At 36.2% G+C, this 18673-nt stretch overlaps 2 protein-coding genes across 2 annotated transcripts; both read right to left on the reverse strand.

Annotated features, from left to right (window-relative positions):
• Positions 1 to 7060: 7060 nt before the first annotated feature.
• LOC118663925 (olfactory receptor 8K1) lies at positions 7061 to 8002 on the reverse strand. The gene has a single exon (XM_036323872.1). It carries the CDS (start codon positions 8000 to 8002, stop codon positions 7061 to 7063), a length of 942 nt encoding a protein of 313 aa, XP_036179765.1.
• A 5878-nt stretch (positions 8003 to 13880) lies between these two features.
• Positions 13881 to 14822, reverse strand: LOC118663941 (olfactory receptor 8K5). The gene has a single exon (XM_036323873.1). It carries the CDS (start codon positions 14820 to 14822, stop codon positions 13881 to 13883), a length of 942 nt encoding a protein of 313 aa, XP_036179766.1.
• Between the last annotated feature and the right edge of the window lie 3851 nt (positions 14823 to 18673).

Raw genomic sequence — 18673 nt, forward strand, 5'->3', positions numbered from 1 at the left:
TAGGTCAGTGGATTTGAGGGCAACCCTGTAAATGAACATTTTCTTCCTTGGTTTCATTCTTTCCGTGAGAATATTATAAAGTTTCTGTCCTATCTGTGCTGAGCCAGCACAGCCAAGGGTTCGGTGAGCCTGATAGGGGGCCAGCAAAGGATGTAGAAAAGACAGACAGAGAGAATAAGCTGGGTCGGATCTTCCTGTGCCTGGCTGAGGCCACAGAGAGAGATCCAGAGGCAAGCTGAGCCTTTATTTTATATCCAGAGGTAAACAAGGTAGTGGTCACCATAGTTACAATGTTCTTGTGAGTTTCACTTGTTTTGGCAGCACTTGCTGCATCTCCCTCAGCCCATTAGCTACCCAGATAGCTACCCAGATGCTCTAGGGAGCATCATAAAGTCAAGCATAATTATATTAAGAGGGCTGTGCCCTCTAAACTGGGACTTGTTTGTGGCTTTGCCAACAGGTCAGTCCGAGGCTTAACCCTATACCCGCTCTCTACACTATCAAACCAGGAATCAAGCCTTGCTCCTGCTTATGCAGTGTCTCTCCTCAAATAGGAGCCCTTCCTTTTGAGGTCTCCTCAATTAAAACCTTTGCAGACTTTTTTTACTATCAGATAAATGGCTTATCACTTCATTGATGACATTTTATGTTTCTGTACATATATTTCCTGTATGTTAGCAGATTGCATAGAAAAATTTTTGGGAGAACTTGTGTTGGATGGTTACATTCTAAAAAAGGATTATCATTTGGAGTTTAGGTAGTTGTACGGTATATACAGTTTTCTCTCACATCCTATGAAACATGCAGTTTTCACTTTAGCTAATAATGCAGGAACAAAACTTTGATATAAATCACCTCAGTGAGCAAAATTCTATTGCTTCAATAGTGATATAATTTAAGTAAATAAGATGTAATAATGTTAGCTTTCATTTGGAAACATAAATAGCTGGATGATATTTAAAGCCTTGTATTCTAAACATGTTGTAAATATTAGAAACAAGCCTTACTTTTAATAGTGTATTATTTGATTGTATACAACGTCCAGTTCTTTCAAAAATGAAAGTTGAGTGGATCAGTTTGAGGAATAGTTGGGATCTTTTAAAGGCCATTATAGAAAAATAGGATATATATTTTCTACCCACCTGTAATGGAGAGTCTGTGTCAGCTTCAAGTGAAAATCTCTGTGTGTCTGTGGCAGTAGGAGTTTATGGGCTGTATAAACCTTTGAGACCCCAACTCTGAGGCACTGATGACTCTAGGATCCCCAAGCTGCCTTTTACATCTTTGGGGAAGATGCCTCCTGGGATGGTTCCTTAACTAGATCTCCCTCTAGGAGTTCAATCAGATGCTCCTTGAATCTCCTCTGTGGCAGTCTGGACTTACCTTAATGAACTTACTCATGTATTATTGCCATTTTGAAGGTTTATCATGACATAATGAAAAAGATAAGTAAATGTTAGTATCCTTTCTTGGAAAACTGAAAAAAAAGAAAAAATACTACATGGAAAAAAGGTTTCAATGCTTAGCCTTTTCTCAGTATTTTTTTTTCAAATTACTATTCACATACATGAAACATTTATTAGGATGTGAAAAATCCCTATTGTTTATTTTAGAAATGAAAAGCAATAGTATATCCTGTTATATGTAGAAGGCTACTTATTACAGCATTTTTTAGAGTGGCAAAAGAAGTAAAAACATACAAACACAAAAATTTCCAACGAAGAATGCCCAGGTACAATGTGACTGACCTGCACTCCACAATAGTATGCTGATATTAAAAAAAACTAAAACAATAAAATAATGGTTATTGGCCAAGAAATACGCTAATGATGAATTCTCAAGTAAGAAAGTTTCAGGGAACATGATGTATTACAATTTTTTTTTTTTAATCACAGAATTTAATTTGCTTGCTTTTACCAATTTGTTCAAATCTGGTCCCCTTGCTTCCAAAGAGAGCATGAATGCAGGCCTTGAATTCCACAGTTACACTGTGGAGAATTGTCTAAATCCATGAATGTCTAAATCTTGAGTCAATCAGTCATAGAATATTTAGCATAAAATAATCCAAATGCCATTCAGTTTTGTGAATTTTGCCAAAATGAGAAATCTTGCAGTATCTCATTTTTTCCCAGGTTTAAAGGTGTATTTTTTTCAAGTGAAATCACAAAGTAGTTGCCCTTTTGTGCCTGGCTTATTACACTTAGCCTAATATCCTACAGGTTAATTCATTTTGTAGTGTGTGTCAGAATTTCTTTCCTTTTCAAGGCTGAATAATATTCTATAGTATGTATGCACCATATTTTATCCATCAATAGACATAAGATGCTTCCACCTTTTGGCTACTGTGAATAATGCTGCCATGAATATGAATGTACAAATATCTTTGGAATTCTTGCTTTCAAGTCTTTTAGGTAAAATACCCAGAAATTGAATTTGGGGTCATATGATAAATCTATTTTTAATTTTTTGAGTAATAGCCATTCTGTTTCACAGCAGCGACACCATTTTACACTCCCACCAACAGTGTACAAGGGTTCCAATTCTTTCTCATTCTGGCCAATACTAGTTCTTTAATATCTTATCTAATAAAGAGGGAATACGCAAAATTGACTGTCATGCCGTAACTGTCAAGAATGCTACACCCACAGTGGAGGCAGGAATTACATAACACAAGATGGCTGCACCCATAGCGGAGGCCAAGTTCCTATAATGAGCCTTAACAAGCAATCAGCAGGGACCTGTGGCTGTATGGTGCTGGGCCGGGGCAGGGGACCTGAGGCTGTGCCCCCTGCCCGGCGGGGCTTGACAAAGGTGGGGCCGTCCAGGTCTGGATCTCGCCCAATGGGGGTGGGGCCAGCTGGGTCTGTGTCTTGTGTGATTTTGAGGAGCCACGGGTGTGCGGGGACTTGACTCTGGGTCCTGCAGCACACTCCAGACTCTGACAGGAGGAAGATTTTCATATACGTTTTACTAATTTTTCTTTTATCTCTGACACTTCTATTATAGAGAAAGGGCAAATAGCAATATTAAAATATTTCCTCTAATTAATCCCCTTTAATGTGCATGAATTTCATGCACTGGGCCCCTAATTTTTATGAAAATAGACATCTTAATGGGTGTGAAGTGGTATCTCATTGTGATTTTGATTTATATTTTTGTATTAATTAGTGATATTGAGCTTCTTTCATGTGCTAATTGATATATGTCCATCTTCTTCAGAGAAATATCTATTCAAGTCCTTTGCCCATATTTTTTAATTGGAGTGTTCTCTGTTACTGAGTTGTTGGGTTTATTTAAATATTCTGTATGTTATAATTCCTCATCAAATACATAATTTAAAAATATTATTTTTTTCCTATTCTGTGGGTTGCCTTTTCACTCTGTTGGTAGTGTTCTTTGATGTACAAGAGTTTTAAATTTTGATTAAGTCAAATTTATCCATTTCTTATTTGTTGCTTCTGCATATGGTTTCATATCCAGAATTCACTGCCAAATCCATTGTCATGAAAGGTTTTCCTATATTATCTTCTAAGCGTTTTATAATTTTAGCTCTTATATTTAAGCTTTGACTCCCTTTGAATTAATTTTTGTAAATGGTTTAAGGTAGTAGTCCAACTTCATTCTTTTGCAGGTGGACATCTGGTTTCCCCAGCATCCTTGCTGAAAATACTGTCCTTTCCTGTACTGTCTTGGCATCCTTGTTGAAAATCATTTGACCGTACATGTGAGGATTTACTTCTGAGTTCTGGGTTCTATTTTTTTTTATTGTTTAAAGTATTACAAATAGTAGTATGTACTAGTATGTCTCCTTTTTCCCCCATTGACCTCCCCCCTGCCTTCTCTGCCCCCCTGGCACATGCCCTCACCCCTCTAGTGTCTGTGTCCTTTGGTTATGCTTATATGCATGCATACAAGTCCTGTGGTTGATCTCTTACCCTCCCCTACCCTCCCCTGCCTTCCCCCTGAAGTTTCACAGTCTGTTCGATGCTTCTTTGTCTCTGTATCTATTTTTGTTCATCAATTTATGAAATTCATTATATTCCACAAATGAGTGAGGTCATGTGATATTTATCTTTCTCAGACTAGCTTATTTCACTTAGCATAATGCTCTCCAGTTCCATCCATGCTGTTGCAAATGGTAAGAATTCCTTCTTTTTTACAGCAGCATAGTTTTCCATTGTGTAGATGTACCATAGGTTTTTAATCTACTCATCTGCTGATGGGCACTTAGGCTGTTTCCAAATTTCAGCTATGGTGAATTGTGCTGCTATGAACATAGGGGTGCATATATCCTTTCTGATTGGTGTTTCTGTTTTCTTGGGATATACTAGTAGTCCTAGAAGTGGGATTATTGGGTCAAATGGAAGTTCCATTTTTAATTTTTTGAGGAAATGCCTTACTGTTTTCCTCAGTGACTACAACAGTCTTCATTCCCACCAGCAATGCAAGAGCGTTCCTTTTTCTCTGCATCCTCTCCAGCACTTGTCGTTTGTTGATTTGTTGATGATAGCCATTCTGACAGGTGTGAGATAGTTCCTCATTGTTGTTTTGATCTGGGTTCTATTTCATTGGTCTATATGTTTTTCTTTATGCCAGAACCACACCATTTTGATTACTGTACTTTTTAGCAAGTTTTGAAATCAGGCATGGTGATAACCTCAAACTTTATTCTTTTTCATCTTTGTTTTTAGTATTCAGGGTTTCTTGAATTTCTATATAAATGTTAAAGTGGATTTTTCTACTGAAAAAAAATCACTGGGATCTTAATCGAGATTACATTCAATGTGTAGATTGGTTTGGGTGGTATGCACATTTTAAGAATAAATCTTCCAGGTAATGAAAAAGGATGTCTTTCCACTTATTTGTGTCTCCTTTAATTTCCTTTAGCAATATTTTATGGTTTTAAATGTACAAGTCTTCCACATTCTTGGCTAATTTTACTCTCAAGTATTTTATTGTTTTTGATGCTATTATAGAGGGAATTGTTTTTGTAATTTTCTTTTCATATTGTTCATTGTTAGTATATAGAAATGCACTGATTTCTGAATGTTGACTTTGTATCCTTCAACTTTACAGAATTTGTTTATTAATTCTAACAGATTTTTTTGTACAACACAGTTAACCTGCTATTTAAAAACACGTTTTAAATACCATTTAAAAACATTTTTTAAATACCAATTAAAAATTATACAATAAATATATTCTCATTGATACAAATTCAAGCAAGCCTGAATAATATAGATTAAAAAGTGAATGTGTACCCTTCACGTCCACTATTCCTCCCTCCCAACCAATTGCACTCTGCTCCCCAAAGGTAACTGCCATTAACAGTTTGGTATTTGCTCTTCCATGTTTAGTTCTTTAGTATTACATTTTTAAAATTCCGTCCTATATGGATGATACTGGAGAAAGCTATTAATATTATTTAACTTTACTCATAGATTGTGTAAAGTAATGGAAGTAATAGAATTTGACAAAAAATATATATGACCAAGTTTTTGAAGTATAGTATAAAAATGTTGGTCAAGAAAATAAAATTCCTTCATAACAATAAATGTGCTTAGGGACAGGATCTGAAGCTAACATGGTAAATACAATTGATATGATTAGATAGTGCAATTTTGTATTTCTTTTAGTTTGTTCAGTTTTTTTATTACATTTTTTTAAAAAGTTGAAAAATTCAAGTTTTATTGAGATTACAATTGATAACAATTATATTTATTTTGGGTGTACAATTTAATATTTTGATATACAAATATATACCATGAAATTATTACAACAATCAAGCTCATTACCATATTCATCATCCAAACTTGTTTATCATTTATTTTGTGGCAAGAACACTTAAGATCAACTCTTAATAAAATAAATTCCAGTCCATTCCAAAAAGGGGGAAATAAATAAAATGCATGGATTTGAAATAAAGAGGCCTTGGTTCATGTACTGGTTAATGTCCTCACAACTATTACTTGGAATATGACAATAGATTGAAAAAAGCATGATTGAGGTAATGTATATATTTTTAAAAATCTAAATAATGCCATTTGAACAACAAGGAGAATACTAAGATGTGAGGAATCTGTACATTAGCTGAGTGGGACACAATGTGAATGAAGCATAGTGTTTCCTGAGTCCATGCAAAATATTGTCTCTGTGCACACGAGCTCATGAAGGAGACAAAATAGACATGACTGAAAATGCATTTCACCTTGGGTTCTACCAGTTATCTTTCATCTTTGTTGCTACTGCTATAGATTGTTCAAAATATTGATGTCGTTCCAGCAGGTGGCCAGTTAATTCATTTATCTTGAGTGTTCTAATCCAAAGTGAGCTTGTGTACCAGGAAGCTGCAATAAGCCAAAGCTAGCCACAGTGTGAGGACCTGTCAAAGGTGACTTTTTTCTTTGTTGTGGTTCCTAGTGAAAAAAATCTTCCCATATACCCAGTGTATCCTTGAGATAAAAGTTATTAACTCAATCTGATTTGAAAATGTTATTCTGAGGTGGCGTGCTTTATATCCTATCTAGCCTAGGTTCTTTTAAAAATTAAAGTTATTGGGGTGATAATGGTTAATAAGCCTAGATTCCTGAAACAGTTTGTTCATGCTGTGTTATCATCATTCACACATTTGCTTACTTTCTTGCCTCCTGTCTTCACTGCACATTCTTCTTGGTTTAATCTTATTTATCTTTAATATACAGTGACTACTATAAAATATATATTACTATTTTTTCTGGTTAATTTTACACCATTTTAAATATTTAAGACTTTTGTATGTTTACCTCTGTAAGTCTAAATTCAAACAAAAATTTTATGTGATTTTCCTTATTTCTAAGTAATTTCAACTCTGACCTTGAAAAATAACTCAGAACTTCAATTATCTGGCTACAATATTTATCTTATTGAAGTGAAGAAGACTACAGGGAGATATCAGAGAAAAATGTTTCATCCAGAAGAGGAAGAAAACATAGCCTGGTAAAACATTTTTAACTTTTGATGCTGTAATTGGACTGACAGAACATTAAACAAAGTCCCACCTTTGCCACTGAATATTAAGATTTTAAGTAGGGATTTTGCACAAAGTTCTTTTCAGTGCATCTTTTACTTCTTTGTTCCTTAGGCTGTAGATCAATGGATTCAGCATTGGAATCACCAGGGTGTAAAACACAGAGGCCATTTTGTCAATATCAAAGGTATGGCTGGATTTGGGTTGCAGGTAAATAAACAATAAGGTCCCATAGAACACAACCACCACTGTCAGATGGGAGCTGCAGGTGGAGAAGGCTTTGTACCTCCCCTCAGTTGACCTCATTCGGAGAATAGCCACAAGAATAAACATGTAGGATACAAGAACAATCAAGAGGGAGGAGAGCAAATTACAGCCTGAAAAGATCAAAATGATCAGTTCTAGTTCATGTGTGTCAGAACATAGCAGGGATATTAGAGGGAGACAGTCACAGTAAAAATAACTGATGATGTTAGAGCCACAGAAGGACAGTCTAAATAACTTAATTGTGAGAAATAGCGACACAAATGTACTGTAGAGATAGGGAATGAGTACCAGCACCCATCGCACTTTCTCTGCCATGATGACCACATAGAGAAGAGGTTTGCAGATGGCAACATAACGATCATAGGCCATTGCTGATAGAATAAACAGTTCAGTGATAATGAAAATCTCAAACAGTGCCAGCTGGGTGGCACACCAATTGTAGGAAATTGTATTTTTGTGCACCACAAAGTTTGCCATCATTTTGGGGCCAATGACAGTGGAGTAACCAAGATCAGTAATGGACAAATGTCTAAGAAAAAAGTACATGGGAGTATGTAGCTTGGAGTCCAAATGGGTCAAGATAACCATGCCCAGATTGCCCAACACTGTGATCAAGTATATGACCAGGAAGATTCCGAAGAGAGGTGCCTGCAGCTCAGGGCTGTCTGTGATCCCCATGAGAATAAATTCAGTCACCTTGCTCACTGCAGTATGATTGTGTTTCTCCATATGGTTCTTCTAGTTAACCTGTGTAAGGTATAAAATCAATACAACTATTATTTGAGATGCTATCTTCTATGAGAATTGAATACATAATGTATGAGGTACGAAGACATATTCTTGGTCTTAAATTATAAATAGAGACTCCTCTTCCCATCTGGCCAAAGCTTTGCATATCTACATTCCCATTGATTATTAGCTTTTTTGATTGTACCATAAGTTTCTGACAATAATTTTTTGATTGATAACATATCCATTTCAATGGCATCCATCTTGAATAAATGTATTGCAGCTGCACAATTAGAGAAAGAGACAGGCTGCCTCACCTCTAAAGTTCCCATTTACAAAGCCCTGGGTGACCTAGGTAACTTACTGCTTGAATAATCCTGCTTTTGCCTTCTTGCACTTTGTCTCAGTGTTGGCTCTGGTAGGAAATACCTGAGGCTTGTCCAAATAGTAAGGCCCAGGTGTGTGCCCGCAAGCATCCCTAGCTGATAACATCACTCCTGATAGTCTGAGACTGATACAATGCACACAGTCATTGAAACTTTGGTAAAGTATGCTTTAAAGGGGCAAGATATTTTGAAGTGGTTGTTTTGATATACTAGTAGCTATTATGACCTCCTTTTTTGATCCAAAGTCATCTGAAGTACAGTATGTCAAAAGACCTACCTACTCTATTTCAGCTTTTTCAATATTTGAAGTAATTGTAAACAAACATAAGCACCTGAATCATAATCTTTGCATTATTGACAATCACCATGTCTCTTTAAAGTAACAAGACAAAAGGCTTACTAAACAGTTGGTGGAGTGATTGAGAAAAATCTGAAAAAAAAAAAATATATATATATATTAATACTTTTCATTATAAATTCAGCTTATTTACCAAATACAAAATCTAAGGCCATGATATGTAAATTTTAGGATTTTGTTATTGCTATCTTAGTCTTTATTTGGCACATCTGTTGTTTTTGCTTATGGAAACACTTCTAATGATTTTCCAATCATATATCCCTCTTTGCATACAAATGACTTGGTCATTCTGATTATTCATGAACTCTTAGTGAAGAGGCATGGAAAGAAGAATACAAATGACTATCAACCACCAATAAAGGACGCATTGTGTGCTAAGCACTGTTCTGAGCACTTTACATATATTAACTCTAATGGCCCACACAATAACTGTAGGGAGTGTACAGTATAACCATATCAATTTGAAAGTCAAGGAAAATGAGGCACAGGGAGGGAAATAAATTAACTTCGGTCACTCAGATAATAGATGGTGAAGTCAGGATTCAAATAAAGCCATGACGTCTTTGGAATATATTTTTATAAGCACAATGCTTCCTTTACGTTAAGGTCACCCTGAAGAGATAGGAAATGAAAAGCGGGACAGAAAGGACATTTCATAAATGAAAATAGACAAAAACCCTTGTTACTATCGATGACTGAAGCAGTACATTCATTGGAAAACTAAGGTGGTGTAAATGCATAGGGCAGAGTGTCAGGTCTGTCCTGCCCATTGCTCCTATTGATGGCAGCTATGTATCGTGCCAAGAAAAAAGACAGTTTTGCAGAGCATAATGCTTTTCAAGATCTTCGGTGATAATTCAGGTTAAGCTGTTTGCTCAAATTTTCAAACCAGAGTTTTCTACTCACCTGAGGGGAGAATCTGCTTTGACTTCCTACTGTTTTAATCATCAGTTGTTGGAGAACGTATTTAAATGTTTTCTACTCTCCTGACACTCATTTTGTTCAAGGTTTAATCTGGTAAAAGGGTTGCAAGTAATTACCCGAGGGAGAGAGCACCTGGATTTCTGTTAATTATTCTCAGAATATCCCATTAGGAAAAGTAAAAAATATTTCTTACCTGGGTCTAACTAAAAAATAATAAATGTGCAATATCACTAAACACCATAATTATACATATGCCTTTGTCAGTATCTGGTACATTATACACACATACACAATATGTGAGTAAATGAAATTGACTTCTTAAGAAAATGATTCAACATTTGGTTGTCATGAAACAATGTCTTTTGACTTGTATCTGCCAATAAATCAGTAATAAATCTTTTCTTCAGCTGATTACAAAGTATCTTTCATCTTTATCTGTTTTTAAGGATTTTTCTTTATCACTGCTTTTCAAGTTTAATTGTGATGTGCTTGGGTTTAATTTCCTTTTTGTTTATATTGCTTAGAATTGTCTTAGCTCCTTATATCTTTAGGAGTATAGTTTTTTTTCATGAAAATAAATTGGGAAGAAATTTTTTTCAAATATATTTTTATTATTTCAGAGAGGAATGGAGAGGGAGAGAGAGACAGAAACATCAATGATGAAAGAGAATCATTGATCAGCTGCCCCTGCTCTCTACCTTTGGAGATTGAGCCCACAACCAGGGCATGTGACCCCCTGGTTCATACGCCCACGTTCAACCACTGAGCAACACCAACTGGCTGGAAGAAATTTGGCCACTTCTATTCCAATGGTTTCTCTGCCCCATGTGGTTCATTTTTTTCAACTTGGACCCACATTTAAATTTACAGTATGTAGCTTGTCATTGTTCTACAGATCACTGAGACTATTTTCATGGTGTTTATTTAGTATTTTGCTTTCTCTCTGGCTTCATTTTGGGTAGTGTATATTGTAATATGTTTAAATGTAGTTATCATTTCTTTTTCAGTGTATAATCTGCTATTATTCTCATTCAAAAATATTTGTTCATATTTGATATTACATTTTAACCACTAGAAATCCTGTTTGATTACTTTTTAATATTTTATTTGTCTCCTCAAAAGGTTAGTGTTGTTATTAAATCATTCAATTATATTGAACCTTGTTTTGTACTGATCTCAGCCTACCAATATTCAATGTTGTGGATGGACCAGCCCTTGTAGTTTCCATGGTCGCGAGATGCCCTTTGTCAATAACCAACAGGAAACTTTAAAGAGATACAGGTTTATTAATTACAAGACCTGAAATTACACAGCACATCTGGGCCAAACATCAAGAAGCCTCAATGAGGGGATGCAGCCTGGCTATTTATCTAATTGTGTGGCTGGCAATGTGTTTATTCAAGAGAGCAGTCTTTTTACCCAGCCCTCCAAACCTTCTCCCTACTGGCAACCATCAGTCTGATCTCTCTATGAGCCTGTTTTTATTTTGTTTGTTCATTTATTTTGCTCTTTAAATTCTACATACAAGTGCAATAATATGGTGTTTGTCTTTGTCTGACTTATTTTACTTAGCATGACACCCTCTAGGTCCATCCATGCTGTTGTAAATGGTAAGATTTTATTTTTTGTAGGGCTGAATGGTATCCCATCTATATATATAAAAGGCTAATATGCTAAGTGTCCCTCCTACCGTCCAAACAGCCACTATGATGTGCACTGACCACCAGGGGGAAGATGCTTAATGCAGGAACTGCAGTACTGCAGTAACTTGGCAGTGGCGGTTCTAGGGTGATGCACCCCAAAACCAGAGAGGAGGGATCCCAATTCCTTACAGGGCTACATGATTCCACCTTTGGCCATGGGTTATATTGTTGCTGGGGCACTGTTAGCCCTGAATCTGGTTTACTGCGTGCTTGCATTTGCGTTCCACACCCTGTACGACAGCAACTTTGCAGAGTGCCCTCTCGCTCTACGGGACCCCTCTGGGGGAAGTCAGAAAGTGGGTTTTGGCCTGATTTCTGCAGGCCAGGCCGATAGACCCCACCTGCCAGAGGACCCTGCTCACTCTGCAGATGCCCTTTGAGCCATGGAGCCACCCAGGTGTGGCCGGCCAGGGAGGAACCATGGGAGGTTGGCACCAGGTCTTGTCCAGCCCATCTCGCCCAGTCCTGCCCCACTGGCCATCTTCTAATTAATTTCCTTTCAATATGCATGAATCTGTCCACCAGGTCACTAGTTGTATATACCAAGTAGCCAGATTATTATGACCTCCCCATCAGTACTTCATTGACACTTCCAAAAATACTGAATATTGAAAACTTCCTAAGCAAATACTCTCAAGGTTTTATTATTATTATTACTTGCATAACTAATTCACTTCATTGTACTGATGGGGTGGTCATAATAATCTGGCCACTCAGTGTATATGCACCACCCCTTTTTTTATCCCCTTATCTATTGATGGGCACTTGAGTGGCTTCCATAGCTTGGTTATTGTAAGTAACCCTGCAATGAACATAGAGGTGCATTTTTTTTAACTTGTTTTTGGATTACTTCAGATATATACCCAGAGGTGGAATTGCTGGGTCATAAAGCAGTTCCAGTTTTACATTTTTGAGGAATCTCAATACTGTTTTCCGTAGTGATAGGCTTTGAAGTGGATGCCTCTTTGAAATTGATATCTGGGCATCCAAAACCTAAGTCAGTAACTTGCATAACAAAAATAAGATTGAAAACAAACGCAAATATCAGGGCTTACACTACAAACATATACATGTTTTAAAGTCTTTGCCTGATAATTCCACCATCACTGTTATTTCAAGATCTATGTTAATCATCTCCTGAGTAAGATGATGTGTTCCTGCTTGCACATATATCTCGTATTTGTGATTGGATTGTGACTTTTGTGAATTTTATGTTAATGACTGCTGTAATGTTTTTGTGTCTTCCTAGAAAACTTCAATTTTTTAAACAAGGATCAGAAAGCCCTTTTTGAAGCTTATTTTCAAACTATATGAGTAGCAGTCTTAAGTAACTTTTATTTCTGAGATCTTTACATATATTATTAATTCTGTATTATAACAAATAACATATTATTTCACTTATATGTAGAATCTAAAGAGCAAAATAGATGATAGAGAGATTAGACTGATGGTGGCCAGAGGGAAGGAGGTTTGGGGGGCTGGGTAAGAAGACTGCTGTCTTTAATAAACACATTTCCAGACACACAATTAGATAAACAGCCAGGTCGTGTCCTCTTATTGAGGCTTCCTACCTGTGTGACCTCTGGAGTTTTCCAGCTTACAGTTCTCTGAACATTCTTTTAACAGCCTTATGGACTTTCACTGTAGGCATGCCCAATATAGGGTTCATCCACAAACTCAAGATCTTGTTATAGAAGAAAGGATGATCAATAAGAGAAGGAGACAATGTATGGGAAACAAAGAGCAACATGCCAGAAGTATGCCATCATTATCTGTAGTTACTTTGAATGTAAATGAGTTAAATTCTCCAAAGGAGAAGTTTAAACAAAATCATTATCCATCTATATGTTGTCTGCAAGAAACTTACTTTATTTACACTGTTGTAGTAGATTAAGAAAACAGAATAAAAACAAAATTGAAAAGGTCCCTAACTGAAAAATAATGACAATAAAAACACAGAAAGAAACACATAGTTTACTGAGGTAGAATTTAGTAGGTGTTTCAACTGAGAGAAATATCAACTCCTATGGTATTACTAAAAGAAACCTTAAATCAAAAGCAAGAGCCGGGCTGGTCTGGCTCAGTGGTTGAGCCTCAACCTATGAATCAGGAGGTCTCAGATCACTTCCCAGTCAGGGCACATGCCCTCAGTAGAGGGTATGTAGGAGGCAGCTGATCAATGATTCTTTCTCACCATTGATGTTTCTATCTCTCTCTCCCTCTGCTCTTCTCTCTCTGGAATCAATAAAAACATATATATATATATATATATATATATATATATATATATATATATACAATTTTTTTTAAAGCAAGAAATGCTAAGGAGGAAGTATCATTTGAGATCTAAAATATGAGGGTTAACTTGGCTGAATATTAGGGAAACAATCTATTTGTACATTATAATTAGTTTTGCTCTGAATTAAAAAAAGAATGCAATTATATATATTAGAAATAGTGACATTTGCCTTTATCAAAGTTATTAGAACAATATTCTGTATCGAATATTAAATACAAAGTTTACATGGATTCCTAAAGACCCTATGGAAGGCATTTTTTACCTCTTTGTTCCTTAAACTGTATATCAAGGGATTAAGCATAGGGATCACTAAAGTGTAAAACACAGAGGCCATTTTATCAGTATCAAAGGAGTCAGTGGATTTGGGCTGTGTGTACATAAATAGTAGCGACCCATAGAATACAACCACCATTGTCAGATGAGAACCACATGTGGAGAAAGCTTTTTTCCTGCCCTCTGCAGAATGCATTCGAAATATGGCAATCAGAATGAGAATGTAAGATACCAAAACTACCAGCAGGGAAGAGAGCAAATTAAGTGCTGAAAATAATATGATCAACAATTCTATTTCCTGTGCATTTGAACAGAGCAAAAGTACCAAGGGCACATCATCACAGTAGAAATGATTGATGACATTAGAGCCACAAAAGTCCAATGTAAAAATCTTAATAGTGAACAGTAGAGCCTGAAAGATACTGTACAGGTATGGAATACCCACCAGCACATGACAGCGTCTCTGGGACATAATAACATTGTAGAGCAAAGGGTTACAGATGGCCGAATAGCGGTCATAGGCCATGGCTGATAAGATGAAAAATTCACTGATAATAAACATAAGGAAGAAAGCCAATTGGGTGGCACATGCATAATATGAAATGACATTTTGATCCATAACAAAATTCACCAGCATCTTGGGACAAATGACAGTGGAATTGCCAAGATCAATGAAAGCCAGCTGTTTGATAAAAAAATACATAGGTGTGTGTAGGCGGGAGTCCACCTGGGTCAAGATGATCATGCCCAGGTTGCCTACCACTGTGATTGTGTAGATGATGAGGAAGGCCATGAAAAGTGGAACCTGTAGCTCAGGCTGCTTTGTGACTCCCATGAGAATGAATTCAGTCAGTGATGTTAGATTCTGTTGGCTCATTGTGTCCAGATAGCTCTGCAAAGAAAAAAGAGGTTATTAGCTTTCATGCAGTGTCACCTAAACATAATTATAATCTTTGCAGGCAGATTGAAAAAAATCCTATATAATAAAAGCCTAATATGCTAAGTGTCCGACCATTTGTATGACTGTTTGACCAGTTGCTATGACACACACTGACCACCAGGGGGCAGACACTCCAACTGGTAGGTTAGTTTGCTGTTGGGGTCCTGCCAGTCTGGACTGGGTGAGCCAGACTGGACACACCCTGGGGCCCTCCTTCGGTCCCTCCCTGGCCACAATCATGCACAGTGGGGTTCCTCAGCTTGGCCTGCACCCTCTCGCAATCCAGAACCCCTCAGGGGATGCCAGAAAGCTGGTTTTGGCCCAATCCTGCAGGCTAGGCCAAGGGACCCCACCGGTGCATGATTCTGTGCACCGGGCCTCTAGTTTTTCATAATGAGGGATAGAAATAATTTTCACATCTAGTTTTAAAATTAAGTGATAGAATCTTTTACTTTCTTAGAGAAGTGATGCACATGAAACACACACTGTTATGACAGATTAAACTCTAACTAGAGTCAACAATGTTTGGAACATATCCATTGACTTTTTAAAAAGCCATATACATATTAGAAATATTTATTTCACCTATACAATGACATCACAATTTTTCCTTTGTACACTTAAATTTCTGTCTGAGAAGTCTTGTAGAATTTTGATTTTCTAAAAGAGAGACAGAGATAATGTGAAGTTAATGACGTTTAAGATTTTAGGCCCCTCATTTGCACTTTTAAAGATCTAGGTGGAGCCCTAACAATACAGTCACAAAGTGATGTATTTAAAAGTTGCAAATGTATGATATTTTAAGCTGAATCAAGCACCCTTTTTCTTTCCATTCCAACTTTGACTCCATCATAGTCAACTAATATCATAGTGCATTGGCGAGTGCACAAACATTTGTGGGGTCCAACTAAGGAAAGACTGAGTTAATAATACCTTATTTGATATTTAGTGGGTGTATTTATGAAAGCCAAATTTATCATTAGTAATGCTATCTATTCTGGTGTTGGAATGACTTCTAAGAACTCTCTTACTACACAATATGCTGAGATATATCTAAAATCTCACTAATAAAACTACTACATTTATACTTTTATAATATTTGTGAGTACTTGCTCATTGACAACTGAAATTTAAAATTTTTTTCCATTCTAAATAAATATTCACATTAATGCCATCATTTACATGTGTAACCTTTTTTCTTTTTTAAAAAGAAAATCTTTAAACTTGTATAAGCTTCAAAAGACATAAGATCTGGATCCATTTCTGCTAAAATAGTTAATATCAATATTTAGGCATTTTAAATATTTAATTTTATATGCTTTCTTTCCTCTAATATGATATTTATATGCATTAATTTATTCCTCCCTTGTAAATATGATAAAGCACATAAAGCACATTAATATTTATATGAATCTCATATTACTGTCACTTTATTTCTTGAATTGTACAATGGAGTACATATAGAGTATAACGCTGTGATTTTCAAATGTTTCAATGGTAAGTCCTGTCCTCTTCATTTCATAAAATTTACATGGGAAGTCAGGAAAACAAAGTGGAACTGCTCTGATTGAAGACAGTGAAGCTGCTTTAGCTCAACCCACTCGTGTTTACTTCCTCTCACACTGAGTTTCTCTTCAATGAAAATCTGGAACTCTGCAAGCATGATTTTCAATTGGAGTTCAAAATATTCAGCCAGTTAAAACACAAAATAGAGTGATGTAATGTAATGCTCAGCTTTAGACTGGCCAGCTATCAGATAGAAACTCCTGGTAGCTTGGCACAAGGTCCAAACAGACAGTTAAGAGCAGCTGAGACAGGAGTCAACCTATGGCTGTTGGCAGAATTCTAGGAATCTATCATTTTTTTGGTATCCATTTAGCCTGCCTGATCCAAGGATTAGTGAATGGGATGGTCAGCGGGAGGCAAATGTGGAAATTCGTGAGCCACTTCTGTTCCGCTTTCCTAGATCAGGTTGTCTGCTGTTCCCGCCTTGATCTCACTCTGTTTTGGGGATCTTTCCTCTTTCACAAATAAGAACATTTGTTGCAGGGCCTGCTATTGTGGGCTTTCCTATAGAATAGGAGATGCACTGGATTCAGCAAAGGAATTCCGAATTCCAGCACCAATCCCCTCATGTTGAAGTCTTCAGTGCTTTGCTAAGAATTATTCTGGTGTTATTTGAGTTTTGCTCCATTGTTAGTGCCAGTTATTCCTCTCTCAGAAGATATCTAGATTCTTTCGCCCTGCTCATTTTTTTTTTTATATTTATGCTTTAATTTTATTGTGATAAGAATACTTAATATGAAATATACCCTGTTAAAGATAAATACAGTCAGTGTGCAAAGCCTATTCTGAAAAAACAAACTGAGTAGTAGGCAGCCAGTAGAGGAAAAAAGCAAACAACTAAATAAACATACAAGTTTATCATTAGAGTTTCTCCTTACATATAAAAAATGTATATCTTATAGTAAAAGTATTTGTAGTATATAAAGCATTGCATGAGTAATACATATATAAAATACATTTCCCCCACAATTACATTGAATATTTTTATATAAAATAATATTTATCAAATATTACATAACATTAACATTTTTTGTTGTTTATCTGTAATGCAAATGTAATTGGGAATCCTATATTTTATCTGGAAAGCTTAACTTCTTCTTTACTTGCAATATCTAAATGCCACTATCGACTTTCATAAGTCAAATGAATCTATGATATTTAGTTAAGTCATAGGATTTAAGGCCCTAAAAATACCATTCTGTGCCAGGGAACCCCAGCTCACAAAGGATATAATGAGTTTTTGTGGCATTTTAGAATCAGCTGTGAGTAACCATAAGCGTGTCCATACTCAGAAGCCAAGAATAATGGGAAATTACCAACACCATGGTGATAATCAAAGCACAATTCCAATCTACTCGCCTCTAATGAAGAATTGGATTTCCGTCTCCTAACTTACTCTTACCTTTTCTTTAAGTGGGGAGAATTTAGGCTTGTCCTTTTTTGAGATGCTCCCTGAAGAAGTCACATGTAATTGATGCTCAAATAATCTGAGAGACTTTTAAAATTCTACCTCGTGGTGCCTGCTAATGACCCAGAGCACCCTGTGCATTCCCTAGTGAGAAAATGTGAGGGGCAATGCCAGGGAGGAAACTGAAAACAGCAGAGATTACCTAAACAGTCCCTGGAGGCCTGCATGATGTAAAGGTACTCACTCACAGAGTCAATGATTAAAGTAACTACGGAAAATACTTTGGCATAACTTTATCCCAATAAAACCAGCACTGTTCCAAAAAATTGTGATAAACTTATAAATGACATTGCATAGGATTTTTCTTTGAATTAATTAATGAAATAAAAATATGGGGTAACCACTAGATTAAAAATATATCACTGATATATTCAGGGGACATCAAGTTCAGATAAACCATGTAATTTGCCCTAAGTCACATGATTCATAACTAGGAGATTGAAATGAACGCCTTATCTTTAAATGAGTGATATATATGCCTTTTGCTTTTATGTGACAAACCTGTAACAATAATTGTAATGCAATGTATTACTATAATGATTGCCTTGACTGTAGTATTCCCTGACTTGAGATCTCAACACTCTTGGATAATGTTCAGTACAACCTCATTGAGAGCAAAATCTAATATAAGATAGTATAATTCATCTCTCATAAATGTCACTCATGCCCTCCTTCTCTATGACTTCCATATGTGTGAGAATTGAGAATTTGCATACAGTTAAACATATATCCTAGTCGTGGAAGTGTCTAGCTC

The sequence above is a fragment of the Myotis myotis genome, unplaced genomic scaffold (assembly GCF_014108235.1).
Source record: "Myotis myotis isolate mMyoMyo1 unplaced genomic scaffold, mMyoMyo1.p scaffold_m19_p_10, whole genome shotgun sequence".
Taxonomy (NCBI): Eukaryota; Metazoa; Chordata; class Mammalia; order Chiroptera; family Vespertilionidae; genus Myotis; species Myotis myotis.